General features: G+C 39.3%; 1 protein-coding gene across 6 annotated transcripts in view; it reads left to right on the top strand.

Moving 5' to 3' along the window:
• Positions 1-17782, top strand: part of chl1 (cell adhesion molecule L1 like) — a 649066-nt gene that overhangs the window by 228627 nt on the left and 402657 nt on the right. For all 6 annotated transcript variants that reach the window (XM_033036735.1, XM_033036736.1, XM_033036738.1 and 3 more), the window contains exon 4: positions 17137-17330. In XM_033036735.1, the coding sequence (XP_032892626.1) occupies positions 17252-17330 (79 nt within the window). In that variant the 5' untranslated portion in view covers positions 17137-17251. The remainder of the gene's footprint in view (positions 1-17136; positions 17331-17782) is intronic.

Below are 17782 nucleotides of genomic sequence, written 5' to 3'. Positions count from 1 at the left end.
ATAAGAATAGATCAAAACTTGTCAGAATACTGATTTTTTTTTAGTTACTCTTTAGGAACATTTAATTCACTAGTTGGGTGCAAATTAAAATGATCACACAGCGTTCAATATTAAGTTTGGGTGTCAACAGTCAAGGATACATTTTCTCCTTTTTTTTACAGTATTACATTGAGATTTCAATCATTCTGGAATATTCAAACAGTAGATTTACGAGAATGTGTAAGCCTTTATTTTGATAACTCCTGTCCCCTTTTTCATTCATGGTTCGGTAATTAAGCAAGTTTTTAACTTGATGGGAAAAAAAATCCTATTCAAGTTAAAGAAACTTTCCTGTGATGTTAATGATGAGTGTTGTAGCTCTTCACTACTATTTCCCCAGAATACACAGTCTTATGCCGATCAGAATTACATGCAACAGTCAACATGTTATAATACTAGTACATCATTATGCTTAAACATTACATTCGCAACCTATTTCGCTGAATGGTCTAATTGATTAGAAGTCTTCAAATTTACTGAAGTGTGTTTTGCCATATTTAGTATGTAGACACTACCCATCTTCTCTTTATGGTATGTGTTAATTGTTCTCCCTATTTATTTGATTTATTTCCTTTCAGGGTTAAAAAGCCCACATATCTATTGACATTTAAACAGATTTAGTATTCTGGTTTGTAGCTTCCCTCCCTGATGTCTTCTTGTTTTGAATGTCTTTATGCCTTAGTGAACAGAATTGGATGGAAAGCCCAAGATTGCACTTGAGGGATGACTTTCTGGTTCAGTCTTTTCCCTCGTTCTTTTTGAAGTCTGTTGTATATTGATTTCTGTGGACTAATGAGTAGACATAGTTTTGTATTACTTCACATTATTTTCCATATTTACTTGTGATAGAATCGGACCATTTGGCCCACTAAGTGTATGTCAGCTCTCTTAGCAGCCCATCACTTATATTTTAGTTTAGTTTAGCTTAGAGATACAGCGTGGAAGCAGACCCTTCGGCCTACCAAGCACCACTGATCAGCAATCCATGCACATTAACACTACCCAACAAACACTAGGGGCAATTTTACATTTATACAATTATATCAAGCCAATTAACCTACAAACCTGCACCACTTTGGAGTGTGGGAGGAAACCGAAGATCTCTGAGAAAACCTACACAGGTCACAGGGAGAACATACAAACTCCCTATATACAGCACCTGTAGTCAGGATCGAACCTGGGTCTCTGGCGCTGTAAGCCGGCAACTCTACCGCTAGGCCACTGTGCTGCGATTATAGGCAAACAATAATGATACCTTTAAATCTACTTGCTGCATAATATGGGAACATTTGTCCCATAAAGGATCTGTGATTCTTCAACAAGGAACTGCAAAGGGGAATGCTCAACTCTGGCTTAGCAAGAATACACAGCGTGCTCTCGAAACTCTGCAGTGACTTCCAGCAGTGGAAATAGGCAGTAAGTTCCAATCTGCTAGGAAGTGGCGGCCTGCCCTTAATCAAGCTCTTCTGCTAGCAGCCTGACTAATGTGAACAACATTCAAATTATCAAATGATGTTCATGTGTGAGTTGCAACAGAATTAACTGCCAAACTGGCCCTGTGCTCGGTCATTTTAGCGCACATTTTTTTCAGCATAATTTTCTTGGCAATTTAATGTTGTGGGAATTGCTGATAAATTATTAGATTAAGTTATCATTATCTGAAAGATTATGGTTTTGTTTTAATTGATATGTGCATTTTTCTAATTAGTAAAGAGAAAGATGTCTATGTTGTAAAATGTTGTGGTGTACAAATTAAATTTGTGCTTATTGTGCATATGAAATTTAATGGGGCCCTTGGTTGGGCAATATCTTCCATGTTCAGTGCAATGCCACCTACACTTAAAAAGATAAACTCCCATAAAAGATGGGAGCTTTTAAAGAGACAGTTTTCACTGAGAGCTTCTGCATCAACTGCTGGGGTTGATTTGTGCAGATTTGACCATGAGGTGCATGCAGTGGTGAAAATGGGCCAGTTTGATGGATATTCTGTTGGGAAAGTATCTGAAGCTACGTTTGTGATATGACCAAACCAGTGAGAAACGTGTGTGACACATGCCAGCAAGAAATCTAAAATATTGTTATTCTCGTTGCAGGTCAGAGATGGGTGTAGGTATCATTGTTTCAGGCAGACAAATAGGACGGAGCTATTGGAAATAGGTGTCCAGGGCAAGCAGCTAATGGCCGGGTTCTCTCTCTCCAAAATGGAAATGACTGCAATATTGGGGTAACCAGCTCCCTTCTGAAATCCAATGGTTATCTTTGCTGATATCCTCCTGCTAATGACTCAGACAAGGACGGGTCATTTACCCTATGGTCACGCAGGATTCCTTGCTGGCATTAAGACCTGTTAAGTGTTAAATCAATTAAAAAAATTAAATCACAGCAGTATAGTTGCTGCCTTACAGTGCCAGGGAAACGGGTTCGATCTTGACTAAGGGCGCTATCTCTACGCAGTTTGCACGCTTCCCCTCGTGACTGCATGGGTTTTCTCCCGATGCTCCGGTTTCCTCTCACATTCCAAAGACGTGCAAGCTTGTATTTAATTGGGCCCCGTACATAGAACTAGCATACGGGTGATCGCTGGCCAGCGTGGAGTCAGTGGGCCGATAGGTCTGTTTACTATGCTGTATCTCTTAACTAAACTAATGCATTTAAGGCCTGCAGAAAGCATGTAGACACAAACAACTGTTGCAGCGCAATATGAAAAAATGCATGTTGCCTGCCAATTGCCTCAAATTCCAGACACAATGGCCTGATGTACAAACACCCCAACAGTTTATCGGTCGTGTTTGGAAATGCAGATTACATTTAGTAATTGACTTTGAACTTCACCATTATTATGTGATGTATGGAAACCATTCCCAGTTCAACAGTGCATTTAGCCATTCACAGATTATGACTGAAATGTGTCATGGGCCAAGGTGCTACATGAAAAGACACATTGTGATCCATACAATTGTTTTAAAGTGAACAAGAGTTCCTTACTAAATCAATTGGGATCATATTTTGCGGAGAATTTTAAATGAGAATTTTATCAATCAGTTACTGACTGACAGAAGTTGTTGGTCTTTTAAATCATTGTCGCATGCTGAGCCATTAACAGTGTATTCCAAAGATTCTCATGAAATATTAATATTGGTGTGATTGATTTGCTTTAGCATTTTAACATGGGGAGCTGTGCAAGTGAATACTGAACAGCTGTGACGATGCATCCAGTAAAGAAAGGTTAAAACGTACCATTATCAATTTGATGCTAGAAATTTGTTGCAATGTGCACACATTGTATGGACAAATTACACGGTTACATTATTATCAGTGCATTTTTTATTTGAATGAAAATCACCTGCTGGTGACAATGTATCCTATTCTTCATTTTCAACTCCTGCAAATCTGCTCTTTCTCCTAAATATTTCCTTTAGGAAACACTTTTTCTCGCAGAGAGTGGTGAGTCTGTGGAATTCTCTGCCTCAGAGGGCGGTGGAGGCAGGTTCTCTGGATGCTTTCAAGAGAGAGCTAGATAGGGCTCTTAAAAATAGCGGAGTCAGGGGATATAGGGAGAGGGCAGGAACGGGGTATTGATTGGGGATGATCAGCCATGATCACATTGAATGGTGGTGCTGGCTCGAAGGGCCAAATGGCCTACTCCTGCACCCATTGTCTATTGTCTATATTGTCTATTTCAAATCCTCCAAACATTCAGGAAAGTAGCAGCCTTTCTTTCACTGCTGAATTACATGGGTTATAATTTTCCCATATCTTTCACTTGAATAATCTCTAATTATGTGATCAAGCGATATATAACTAACCCAGGAGCGTAATAGATATGCATCCAGTTCAAGATGTTTCTCCAGGGTTTTCCAGACTTTTTCCTAGGGTAGGAGGTTCTGTAACTGGAGGGAATAGTTCATGGTGAGAGGGGAGACATTTAAGAGGGACCTCGGGGGCAACTTTTTCACTCAAAGGATAATCGGTATCTGGAATGAGCTGACAAAGGAAGCTATAGATGCATTTAGAATGATAACTTTTCAAAAATATTTGGGCAAATGTGTGGATATAAGAAACGGTTTAGGGGGCTATAGACTAAAATGTAAACAAATGGGACTATCTCAGTATGCCAACTCAGTTGGTCAAGGACAAAGTGGGCCAAATGGCCTGTTTCAGTGGCTTTATAACTCTATGTTGATTTAGATATGTATTTTGAATCCCACCATGGTAGTTGTGGAATTTAAATAAACAAATAAATCTAGAATTAAAACTAGTCTCAGAAAAGGTAACTGCAGAATTCTGGATTATTGTAAAATAAAGAGGTGTACCATCATGACCTGCTTATGTAGTTTACTCTTAATTGTCTCCTGGGTTCAGGAATGGACTTTGCACGATGACGGAATAACTAAATAAAACAAATCTCTACTAGTTGGTCCGATAATAAAGATGGGACTATATTTTAAAATCGATAGCCTTTATCTGTTTTTATAATGAATAATCCTTCCCATTGTTCATTATTTTAACAAAAACAATGCTTTTAAATTACTGAATGGCCTTTTCCATTTGTCCACCGATAATTCTTGTGTGAGATTTTGATTGTTGGATTACCTGACCTACTTTGTAAATCTGTGTTGTTCGCCTCGTCCATTCCCACAACAGCTCCTCGGGCTTTTTGATTGCTAGATTCATTAATAGGACTTGCCTGCTCAAACTAATCCTGTGAAGATTTGTGTCTCTGCTATTGACAACCTTGTGCACATTAACACAAGGTTTTTAGGTAACTCGACCAATTACTTCAGGGCTTAGTTGATAACTAAACCCAAACAAATTCTCCAAACTAGCACTTTGAATGGAATAGATAAAGTTGTAAAAAGTAGCCCAATCCAATTTTTCTTATAGACTAGAAGTCATCTTTGCTCTTCCTCACCCATCGTCACAATGTCCTGGATTTTCCAGTCAGCAGCAAAGGAACTTGACCAAGACTATCCTGAAAAAATTAGGGGATTGCAGACTATAAATTCCATCTGTTAAGTGATCACTTTGAGTTCCATTTATTGTGGAACTGAAGTGTCCAGTGAAAAGGTTTACTGATGCATTCGTCAGATTGAAGTATATGACAAGTCTGGAAATAAAGACATGACATATACTTCACATTGATATGATTTTGCAGAAACCACTTTAGAAATTTTTGACGTTTGAATGCATTTTAAGGAGAATGTGGTGATTTTTATTATTTTACGAATCATTTAATATTTAAGTGTTCTGAGACTGCACACTCATAAAAATAGACTTTAGTAGTTGAGAGATTGGTCAACCATATTTATGACTCAGAATGTTTAGTTACCGTGACTAATGAGGCATAGAAGTTTGAAACTTCTAACAAACAATGAATCTGATGTAGCGGAGGCAGTTTGGGCACTTTGGATGTTGATTTTCTGACAGATTCTCATGTGATATAAATTCACGTATTTGTAGTTTGAAGCAGTGCCCCGGCACGAAATGTGGCCTATCCATGTCCTCCAGAGATGCTGCCTGACCCGCTGATATATTGAACCTCTCTGTGTTTTGCTGAAGATTCCAGCATCTGCAGTTCCTTGTGTTTCAATTTTACTGCTCCATTGTGAAATCTCCTCAGTATACCCACCTCGAGTTCCTCTCCTGTCTCTGATGGGAGATTTGTGAGACTTGCTCTAACTGCTCCTCCTCTGTAATTCCTGCTTTTCAACCATATTCTGACCCAGAACCGCAACCACGATCATGTGTGTTTCTGCAGCACTTACCTGCATCACAATCTTGTGACTTGTGGCTTCCAACTCCAAATCCAGGCTTCCCAGTTCAGACCTGACCTGGATCTAAGGTATCCACCACTTCCAGCAACAGTTCTTCCTCCATGCATTCTCCACCATGCGCCGGTACTGGCTGGCTCTCCCTCAGTCTCTGCAAAAACTACGGGCCTCACTCACTCAGACATGCCATGGACACCAACTCCTCTTCATCATCCACTGGATCCACGCCTTCAGTCGATACTTCATCACCTGCCTGACTTCCACGAAGGACCGTAACAGTCTGAAGAAGGGTCACGACCCCAAATATCGTCTATTCATGTCCTCAGAGATGCTGCCGAAGCTGCTGAGTTATTCTAGCACTTTGTGTTTTTAACTCATATTTGTAGTGCAAGTCACAGCAGCTGCCATATTGAACAGAGTGCCAATGAATGCATTATTTTCAAACACAGTTTTGAAATTAGCAGACCTTAATATTACAGAGCTTAATGGCCTTGACTTGAAATTGTACGTGGGGCCCCACTTGTGACCTCTCTGCCTGTACTTAGAGTATTGTGCAGACAAGAACTGCAGATGATGGTATATTCTGAAGCTGGTCACATTGTGCTGGAGTAACTCAACGGGTCAGGCAGCATCTCTTCCCCAGCCAACTATGGGCCATTATGGGCTCTACCCTGCCTTGGTCATTTGTTGCTGGCCCTGCTTTGTTCTGGCCTTTTCCAGTTCTCTCACCTCTACTTTCAGTCTGAAGCAGGGTCCTGCCCCAAAATGTCACCTGTCCTTTTCCTCCAGAGATGCTGCCTGACCCGCTGAGTTGCTCCAGGACTTTGTGTCTATCTTAAGAGTATTGGTTCAGTTTTGGTCATCCTGCTATATGAAAGATTCCAATACGCTGGAAAGAGTACAGTTAAAATTTATAAGAATGTTGGCAGTCCTCGAGGGCCTGAGCTGTAGGGAGAGATTGGGCAGGCCAGGACACTATTCCCTGGGGTACAGGAGGCTGAGGGGTAATCTTCTCGATGCACAAAAGCACAAGGGGCCTAGATAAATGCAATGTACCATATTGTTCCCAGGGTTGAGGGACCTGAAGGGAATTTTTTTTTGCTCAGATGGTAGATTTATGGAACGAGCTGAAGTGGTTGAGGCAGTTGCAATAACTACACTTGAAAGGCATTTGAACAGGTACATGGATAGGAAAGGCTTAGAGGGATATGGGACCAGACTGGATGGGCATCTTGGTTGGCAAGATAAATTGGGCCAAGAGGCTTGTTTTTGTGTTGTGTAACTACATGTGTACATAAAGCACGAAAGGAAAGAGCATCCATTGTACCCTATGGATATGGCTAGTCATGGAAAATGTTTGACGTTTGTCTGTAAAACGATGAAAGGAGTGCTTTCCAGATACATAGCTTTCTCCCATCAAAAGATTTTGAAGCTCCTCTCAGATAGCTGAGCAGCAGACTTTTGACAGCCGTTTTCACTTGATTCTTGCCCTGTAAGCTACTGTGCAAAGCTTGTTTTAGCAAAGATATTTGTGTGTAAGCCACTCAAATGACATTTCAAACCACTTTCTGATTATTTTTGGGGACCTTATTGTGATATGTAGTTTGTTGAATGAATCCAAGTTACTCTAGTAATGTAATTGGCAGCAAGGAAAGTTTATGTGAAATAACTAAGTATATTGTTTTTAGTTGAATTTTAATTTACTCTTATAATGTTAACATAATTTCGTTTTAGCCTCGGGAATTTTAGTCTTAAGATGGGTCAGGATTTCCATACACTGTCTAAAAATTAATTAGAGACTTTTTTATTGATTAAAGATGAAAAATAGGTTATTATTTCATGCTATTTCCAGTACTTTGGATTTGTCTCAACAATATAACTCTTTCAATCTTATTGCCGGAGTTCACTGCTGAAACAGCTGATGCTATTGAATTTGAATCACAATGAAGCTTTGGCTGAAAGACTTGGGAGATGAAGTGGAGTGGGCGGCCACCTTGCCAAGTCGCCACGATTGACATATTTTTGTTCACCCACTACAGATGTATTACTCCCTGGGTAGAGCAGAACTTGTAACAAGCAAATGGGCATAATGGATTTGGTCATGAGCCCAGTGACAATGTGCACAGGCAAGAAAAGAGCATAATCTGGTTTGCTAACCATTTGACCTTCTTTATTTCCTGCCCTAATTACTCCAATGGTTTTTTGCACTTCCTGTTCATTCTCCTTGTGCTGCATGCCATATTAAACCACCCACATCCTGATTCTAGAGCTTAATTTTATTGGCCTCGACATTTCTTCTATCCTTTGCGGCTTTAAACATTTTATTTCCCAGTGTACAGGTTTCATTTTGTTCGTGGTAATAGGCATTATTCTTATGCTGTCTTTTAGCAATTAGATCCAAGCAGAAAGCCAAGTCTTGGCTCTCCGTAGATGATATGTTCTGCATCTAATGCATTACCCACCAACAGAAAACAGTCTTCCATCAACCATGTCATTTCACCTGTTTTCAATTTTCTTGCATTTAATTTATTTGTTTTATTGTTCATTTCATCTACTCCAAATTATGACCAATTATGAGATGAAGATATTTTATTGTGATTAAAATTGCCGTAAAAATTTAATGGACTCTGCTAAAAATAACTAGCTGCTCGGTAAGGCAGGAGAATTGAGCTTGGAGTCTGTTGCAGTTGTTACAGTAGGGAGGTGCACATCCTTCTACTCCAAGGCTACAAGTTCAACAACCTCTACGTAAGTGAATGGGTCGTTGCCACATTAAAGGTGGAAAGAATGAGGCTTTGAGGTAATTAGCCAGTTTATGGACTGTCCTAGAGTTTTGGCATGGAAACTTAACAAAATCTTCTTTACACTTGTTCGTGGAATTCACTCTTGAAAGGTGCTAATTATGTTTTGTACAGTTCACGTGTATGGGTATGGCTTTAATCCACACTTGTTGAACTGCATTATTGGCTATTTGTGACAATATTTGGCACCATCTTGGATAGCTGCCTTTAGTGATTGGGTCAAGTGTAATTTAGGAAGTTTTCATGACCTTTAAGGGCACAATCATAATATAACTGCAGTTACAGTTCAGGCAGGCAGAGCAACATTTTAGTGAAGTTGAGTCTGGTTCAACTTGAACATCTACTTATGTTTTATGAATAAACAATGTCCCAGAGGTTCCATTATAACAGTTAAGAATTTAAATATTTAGAACGTGGAACATGCTTAGTTTAAAAAAAGTGAGATGAAATAAGCTTTAAACAGATCTCTGACGCAGAGAGTTTTTTTGATTAGATTTGACACCACACATCTCTTCTCCCACGTAATCTCACCGAGCTCCAGAAATAAGTTGGTGCCAAAAAGAAAATGTTCTCCGAAGGTCCTTTCTTGACCCAAGGAATTGCGTATGTGCCATAAAATCAGAGCGGGATACAGCACAAAATCAGGCTCTCCAACCCCCTGAGTCTGTGTTGACTTTCAAACACCTTATTTCCACTCAACCTACATTAATCCCACTTTTTATCTCCCCACATTCTTCTCTTCTTCCAGATTCTTCCACTTACCTCAACACTAAGGACAATTGAAAGAGGACAATTAACCTGCTAACCAACATGTATTTAGGGTTTAGGAAGTAAAAACAGAGCTCCTGGATAAAAGCCATGCTCTAATGCCGAATAGTTACTTAAAAAGTGAATATATTCAGGCAGAATGTAACAGAAAACTCATTTTAATCCAAAATCTGCTCTATTTGTTATTCAAAGAAAGTAGGAGCATTAGAGAAGAATTAAAAATAATTCACTCAGTTGACCGAGATGTGTTTATCACGAAAGATTGAAAAGTTTGAACATCTATCTTGGAAGGCAATGGTTAAAAACAGAAAAGGTATTGAGATCTTTCAAATTACATATAACCCATAAAGTATGAACAGTGAGAAAAATAGGATTGTCCCAATAAATCCAAAGAGGAGTTCGGAAATATAAATACTCTATCAGAGGTAATGGAGGCCGGTAATTCGCATGCAGTTATAAGGAAGGTCGGAACATGGTCACAAGAAGCAGAAAGAAGATATTGATGGCACGATTGAAAGAGGAAAGGTGAGAGGAGAGCTGCGTGAGGAATTAACGCCTTGGAGACCAATAGACCACAAAATCCGTATAACAGCGCAAACCTTTGTGTATTTTTTTTGCCCAGTTTTCAAATTTGTGGTTGTACATTTAATCTGGATTAATTATCCCCATTTTTCCTCCTCCCTTCCCATCATCTAATGACCGAATGATCCTTTGAGAGGGGTTGGGGGGCAGGACTGACTCACCAATGCCCATCACTGCAATTCTTCATTCCTCTCCCATTGCGACCTAACTTGCTGTGTCTTCCAGGATTTTTCCAACAATACGCCTACATAATCTTGAGGAACACTACCCCATCCTCCATCTGGATGTGTTTGCTACCTCAATATCGAATTCAACAATTTCAGATATCTTGCTATTTCTATTTCCGTGAAAACTGGCCCACTTCTGAGTTCATCAGATTTGAACGCTTCAACCAGTGACTCTTGGCTGGAGAGTTCAGAACCGGGGGTCACAACCTTGAAATAAGGGAAAGACCTTTTTTGGACTGAGATAAAGAAAAAGTTTATTTTCACAGAGGCTGGTGAATCATTGGGATTCTCCACATGAAGGATTGTGGATGCTTAGTGGTAGCAAAGACTGATTGAAATATGGATATTAAGGAAAGCAAGAGCACAGGGGAATGAAACTGGAGTAGATGACCAGCCTGATTATGATGAATGGTGGAGGAACTCGAAGGACCAGATGGCCTTCCGGCTTCTTGGAAATCATGTCAAGCAACGTCCATACACAGGCATTGGTCCAAATGTTAAACCAAAATAAATTGTATGACTATGCTATTGAACAGGAGGCATTGTTGTTCAATACTAACAGAGCATCCATTGTTATGACCAATAAGTGGATTTCATGCATTTTTTCTGTTCTATGAGCTTTGAATTTTGCCCCAATGGTACTCGAGAGTCATCAAATATAAATCGCTCAAATGGATCATCCTCATTTTAAGCAATGACTTCATTAAGGAGCTTCAAACCAAATTTAAACTTTCACAGAGGCAGGTTTGCTGCAAGCTTCTGCAAGTAAGATTTTTATTGTTTCATTTTGTGACATATGACAATAAAACACTCTTGACTCATTTCCACAATGCTCTGTAGGATGGCGCAGGAAAGTGGGTAATGCCTTCTTGGATGAAGGAGTGCAAACCAGAAATATCTGAAGAAAGTAAATAAACGGCTCCTGCCCTGAAGATATCTGATTAATACCATCATGAAATTGTATTGTGCCCTGGTGTCACTGCATAGAATTGTTGATGACTTACAAGGAATTGCAGATGCCGGTTTATGCAAAAAAAAGTGTGGATTAACTTGGCAGGTCAGGCAGCATCTCTGGAGAACATGGATGGGTGATGTTTTAGGTCTTTAGACCAAAATTGTTATTCATGGGAAAATAGAAGTAGACTGTCAAGAGATTTTTTTCTTAGTCAGTAGCAATAAATGTTGAGTTCAGAATTTGCAGGGTTCCGTCACCACTATATTGACCAGTGAGGTCAATCAAGGAATCTGTGATGTTCTCATTTATGAGCAATAATCACGTAAGCATTGCTGCCAGTAATACAGCTCATCATGGGAGGAACAAAGCCCTCAGTATATATCAGATTCCCAGAAATACTCTGAATACATTATTTTTGTCTGGGAGCTTTTGGAATTCTGCGATGTTATCTTTTTTATCTGATTGTGTATTCTCTTTATTTCAGCAAGATTATCATCAAATTGCTGCAAATTTCAAATAGTCCTGAATTTCTGGGTATTTTTATATCTGGTTCAAAGTATTTCCACAAGAAAAACTGGTAACAGGATTCAGAAAGACAGCAGATTATGCTAACTGACACCAGCTGCTTAGACTCTGCACGTCAGATAGGGAAAGCATTCTCATAAAGAGATGAAAAAATAAGCAGGGTGGAATAATAAGATACAGATTGGTGTGAAAATTAGTTTTTATGAAGGTCTTTCTCATGAGATTTGAATTACCTTGTGGATTTAATGTCTGTACTCCTGAATACGTTGACTTCTGAAACACCACACAGCTTGCAATATTAAAGCAACAGACCATGTTTATTAAATTTATTATTCAACACCAAGATAAAGAGCAGAGGGATATCCTGCGGCTCAGTAGGCGATGTATTTATTTTTTTGTTCCTCTGCTGTTCAGATTCTCTGCTGCCTTGAAAAAATACAAGAAATGTTTATATCCAGTGAGAGTGGAGATAAAAATGATCAAAATGGCTAGAGCAAAAGTTAGAACATTCTGGAACCCACATCAGGTCAGGCAACATCTGAAAGTGGATAAGATCCCCATCCTCCTCCACCTCCACCTACATTCCTTCATTAGGCTTCACAATTCGCAACTCTTCAGCTGTTTTGTTTTACACATTATTTTCATCTCTGGCCTTTGTCCAGCCATCTGCCAATCAAAAAAAGCCCTCAAGTGTCAAATGTTTTAATGTCGTAAGTCTCAAAACAGAACAATGAAATTCTTACTTGCAGCAGCACAACAGATGTGTAAACATAGTACTCTCCTGTGCTCACCTACTGCTTGCTATGTTTTGTCCTCCCCCTCCTCTCTTCCAAGTTCATTCCTCACATGCCCCCATACAATCAGTCTGAAGAAGGGTTCTGACACGAAAAGTCACCTATCTGCTGCCTGACCCGCTGAATTATTCCAGCACTTTGTGTCTTTTCCTTTGTATGCCTCAGGAGTTGGTTATTTGGCAAAGCTGAATGAAAGTACTGCAGATGTTAAATGTTAGGTGCAGATCAATAATGTACCTTCAGATAAATTTATCATATTGGTATTGATCATCCAGGGTCAAGTTTTTCCTATAAATGAGCTATTCCAGTCCTTCATCACGCAGAGTTGAATATGTTGAAATAGAAGGTAGACACAAAATGCTGGAGTAACTCAGCGGGACAGGCAGCATCTCTGGAGAGAAGGAATGGTCTGAAGAAGGGTCTCGACCTGTAACGTCACCCATTCCTTCTCTCCAGAGATGCTGCCTGGCCCGCTGAGTTACTCCAGCATTTTGTGTCTACCTTCGATTTAAACCAGCATCTGAAGTTCTTTCCTACACATGTTGAAAGAGATATTAGTTTGTTTGGGAATTAATAAGTGTTGTAGATAGGGTTAGTTATGGAGAAAGCTTCCATCTGAATGGCAATGTTTGTCTTATAGGGAACTGATTATGATGTGAAAATGTAATTGCTAATTGGAATGCAAGTTTGATTGAAATCCTTTATGTTGGAAACATTTGCGCGCTGAAAAGCCAATTATGTTTCAAGCATAATACTCATTACTTTGCTCGCAAATAACCAGTCTAGCCACAAATGAATTATTTCACTGTTTATTTCGTTTATACATTTTCAAATGGTAATTGTTGTTTTTTTGAGTTTTGTAAATCCAAAGAATATTATTTCCATCCTTTCACCTCTTCGCATTGATGGTTTTCAACAGCAAACAGAATTGCTTGCAAAGTTCTAAGAACTTGTTGAAAGTGAAAGATTGCTGTGGCATTCATATCTTTCCAAAGTAGTCTTGTTAAAATGTCAAGGAAGTGTTATAACAGCTTAATAATATGTTGCAAGATGGAGATCATATCATTCACGTGGATTTTATGCTTTAAGATAATTAGCCAAAGTAGAACAATGAATAGAATCAGTCCTTTGAAGAACAAACATGATGATACAGATAGTAGGTAGCAGGATCTTCATTCAATCAGCTTAGAAACATAGCAACATAGAAAATAGGTGCAGGAGTAGGCCATTCGGCCCTTCGAGCCTGCACCGCCATTCAATATGATCATGGCTGGTCATCCAACTCAGTATCCTGTACCTGCCTTCTCTCCCTGATCCCTTTAGCCACAAGGGCCACATCTAACTCCCTCTTAAATATAGCCAATTAACTGACCTTCTGTGGCAGAGAATTCCAGAGATTCACCACTCTCTGTGTGAAAAATGTTTTCCTCATCTCGGTCCTAAAAGATTTCCCCCTTATCCTTAAACTGTGACCCCTTGTTCTGGACTTCCCCAACATCGGGAACAATCTTCCTGCATCTAGCCTGTCCAACCTCTTAAGAAGTTTGTAAGTTTCTATAAGATCCCCCCTCAATCTTCTAAATTCTAGTGAGTACAAGCCGAGTCTATCCAGTCTTCCTTCATATGAAAGTCCTGACATCCCAGGAATCAGTCTGGTGAACCTTCTCTGTACTCCCTCTATGGCAAGAATGTCTTTCCTCAGATTTGGAGACCAAAACTGTACGCAATACTCCGGGTGTGGCCTCACCAAGACGACTGCAGTAGAACCTCCCTGCTCCTATACTCTAATCCTTTTGCTATGAATGCTAACATACCATTCGCTTTCTTCACTGCCTGCTGCACCTGCGTGCCTACGCTCAATGACTGGTGTACCATGACACCCAGGTCTCGTTGCATCTCCCCTTTTCCTAATCGGCCAACCATTCAGCTTAATCAAAAGAGCAATTTAAGTCTAAAAACATTGAACTGATACGAATGAGGATAGCATGTTGGAACACGACAAAAGTTGGTTCTGTTAGCTAGAGTCTCCAGTTGCAGTCTAGACGTAAATATTAGATATTTAGCTCTCAACATATGCACTGCATTCTCTCTTCTGCCTTTTTGAATAATTATATCAGTTGTACAACAAACATCTCTTGTTAGCATGGTAGCCCGGATGTTTCTACATCAGCTGCTTTAGGTTCTTGAAGGAGAAACTATGAGAGGAGCCTGCCAAAGGGATTACATCTATCTTCCAAGGAATGTTTGTTTGCTGAAGGCTGCAATTCCCTTTCCTGGAAATATTTTTGGGTTTAAAATGCACCTTCCACTTTGATGCTAGAAACATCATTCAAAGAAAGGGATGAACTCCATTGCATGCCTGGTTGATCAGAACATTTGGTTTACCCCCTCATAACTGAAAAAGCCTAAGTTGAAGTATGAGCTGATTGAAGGACAAAAACGAGATGGAAAGCATGAGGCGATTCAGCAGAACGCAATATGAAGGACGGCTCACACATAAAGGGACATAGTTTGTCTTGTCCTGTTAGTGGCTAAAATGGAACCATAAATAAAATATTTACTCCAATAGGGAATTTGAGTAAACATTTTGCCCTGAGAGTTTGTGGAATGTGGAATTAACTCCTCCAGGGAATAACTCGACTCAAGTGAATAATTTAAATACACTTCAGAGGAACCTGAGCAAAAAGATATGAAAGGTTCTGGTTAAATGAGGATCATGACTGGCATGCAGCAAAAGGGCAGAATGGCCTGTTTCTGTGGTGGACCTTCTATGAAGGGCCTTAGTTTAAAATAAGCTGTTCTCGGTGAATAGCAGGCTCTTCTAAAATAATGAAGGGACTTCAAGAAAAGGACAACATACACAATTAGGATGCTTCCTCCAAATAACAGCAGTCAATGGACTCATTGTATGTGGATCAGGATTAGGGAGAACAGTGCTATTATTCTTCCTTGGACTCCTTAAAAAAAAAAAAACAAAGCAGTCAGTAAAGCATGGAATGTTGCAGTCACCGAAGTGGAGAGGAAGGGATAAAAAATATGCAGGTTCGGTACGAGTGAGAATGCAGCAATAAGCTATCCCGCATTTCATTCATTGGCTGCAGTCAAGCAATCCAATTTTATCTTTTTGTCTTTGGCAAAATGTTATCTGTAAACCGGACATTGTGGCAGGTAATCGAACCATGCGGTCAGGTACTTCGGTCACTTGACTATGGGGAGGTGTTTTGTGTTTGCACGCTTTCTGGGCGATGCCCCATCAGTCGTTCTCGACCACCGTTGTGGTTGGACTTTTGTATTGTTGTGTTGTGTTACTCCGTTGATTTCGTCATTTTGTCAATAAAACTGATTTTGGAAATCGACTCTCGTCTCAACCCGCCAAAACATAATAATAGACATGACCTGTGGTTTTCCAGGTAGTCTGCATTTTGATATTTTTTCTGCCAACCTTTTTGCTCCTCTGGTCACAAGCCATGAAGAGTCCAATCAAGCTTTGCAACCTCTATGCAAATAACCACATGCCTTTGCCTGACAGGTCTGACATCAACTCATTACGACGGTCTCTCCAGGGCCCAAGAAAGCCCTCATGGACTTGTCCAGGAGCACCAGACTTGTCAGTCATTGGTATGAGGCCCAAGGCACTATTTTGACCATGACTGATGGCAAATTATGCCCAAATGAAAATTGATTTAGAATCCTTTTTCTGTAATTGCCCAGTGTTGTGAATGGACCCACTGATCCTGCTTATCTCCCTAATGAGCTTCTTAGGTTGCCAATATGTTGCATCATAATCTACCTTAGCCACAACTTTTGATTAGTGCAAAGTGGTTTCAAGTACCATTTAAACATCCTTTAGCCTTGTAACTCGTTGTGACTTGTGGACTGAATACTTATAGTAAAAGTGTGTTTCATACCTCTCCGCCCTTCCCGCTGGGTAAAACAAAAATATACATAAACCATTTGCTTCACAATTATTATTTTTTAAGAGTTCCCATCAAAATTAGTTTTCATTTTCTTGAAATTTAGATGCAATATTTATGTTTCTGGAACATAAATGGGCAAAAGTTAATAGATTTTGGAGGGAAAAAATAAGCAGAAATATCGACTGCTTCCGAAACCATGAGTAAATTCTTCCAAAGAATAGAAAATGCCCATATGTCAAATTTGGATTCTCTTGGTGATATTTTACTTACGTTAACAGAAGTTATTAAGGGTCTGATGTACAATTTGTTGAATGAACTATTCTTAAAGAATTTATTTTTTCGATTCATGTCTAAAATTTATTTAGCGTCTTTTGTTCAGAATGTCTGAATAGTGGGGTCCCCTCCAGCAGTAACAACAAATCCCAGAAGGAGAAGTGCAAATTACTTCTTTACCATATCACTGCTGTCACAGTAATCTGATTGCATGAAGTCAATGTTCTGTTTGTCTGTGTGAATGCAGAACAAACTGCGAAAACCAGACCTACATTTACAAATCTCTTGCGGGAGAAAGTAGAAATAAGAGACAGTCATCTTATTTTAACACTAAAAGTCTTTCATCCATAGAGAAATAAATTAAATTGCATTGCTGGTAAGATTATGTTATACCTTGCAAACCTTATTTGGGTTTACTTCAGTTTGAGTCTTGCAGAACATGTGGATTAACGTTGATTAATTTTCACCCTTTGTACCTCTCCAGATTCTGGTCAGTGTGACTCATGGCTGTGCGGTAAACTGAACTGAGACTCAGTGGAATCACAGAGGGAATCTTCACGTTTTCTTTTGGCTCTTGTTTGATTTCCCAACTGCTGAAGATGCTACTAACAAGAACTCTCCTGTTATGTTTTCTGTGTTGGTCCAAGTGGAGTTCATCCATGGAGATTCCAGAAGATGGTAAGAATCAATTAATTAAATACCTGCTTTTTATATCATGTTATGGCTATCTGGTTTCATGTGTGAATTCACATGTGATAATGGTACTAGCTCTTTTCCCATCTTGTCCATATAAATTAATGAATTTTGGAAAGACTTTATTAATTAGAATGCTGCTGGTGTAATTTTGTTATTCTGATCTCGAATAGCATAGCTAGGAATTATTTGTCTAAATTTGCTCTCAATTTTGCATTGGCAATTATCTTTTATTGTGATGAAAATCGCAGCATCCAGAATATTGGTAAAAATCCTTGTTTCCAAAACTGAGAAAATGAATTTAATATTCAGGAGTTAAAATGGTAAAAAAATAAAATCCCTTTTACTGCCAAGAAATCTGCGGCAGAATCCTATCAAGCTTTAGTAATTTTGTGATCCAGTTGCAACCAGCTACTGACGTGCGATAAATTATTGAT

The sequence above is a fragment of the Amblyraja radiata genome, chromosome 18, assembly GCF_010909765.2.
Source record: "Amblyraja radiata isolate CabotCenter1 chromosome 18, sAmbRad1.1.pri, whole genome shotgun sequence".
In the NCBI taxonomy this organism is placed as follows: Eukaryota; Metazoa; Chordata; class Chondrichthyes; order Rajiformes; family Rajidae; genus Amblyraja; species Amblyraja radiata.
The sequence above is the reverse complement of the archived record's forward strand: the minus strand, read 5'-3'. Positions and strand labels throughout refer to the sequence as shown.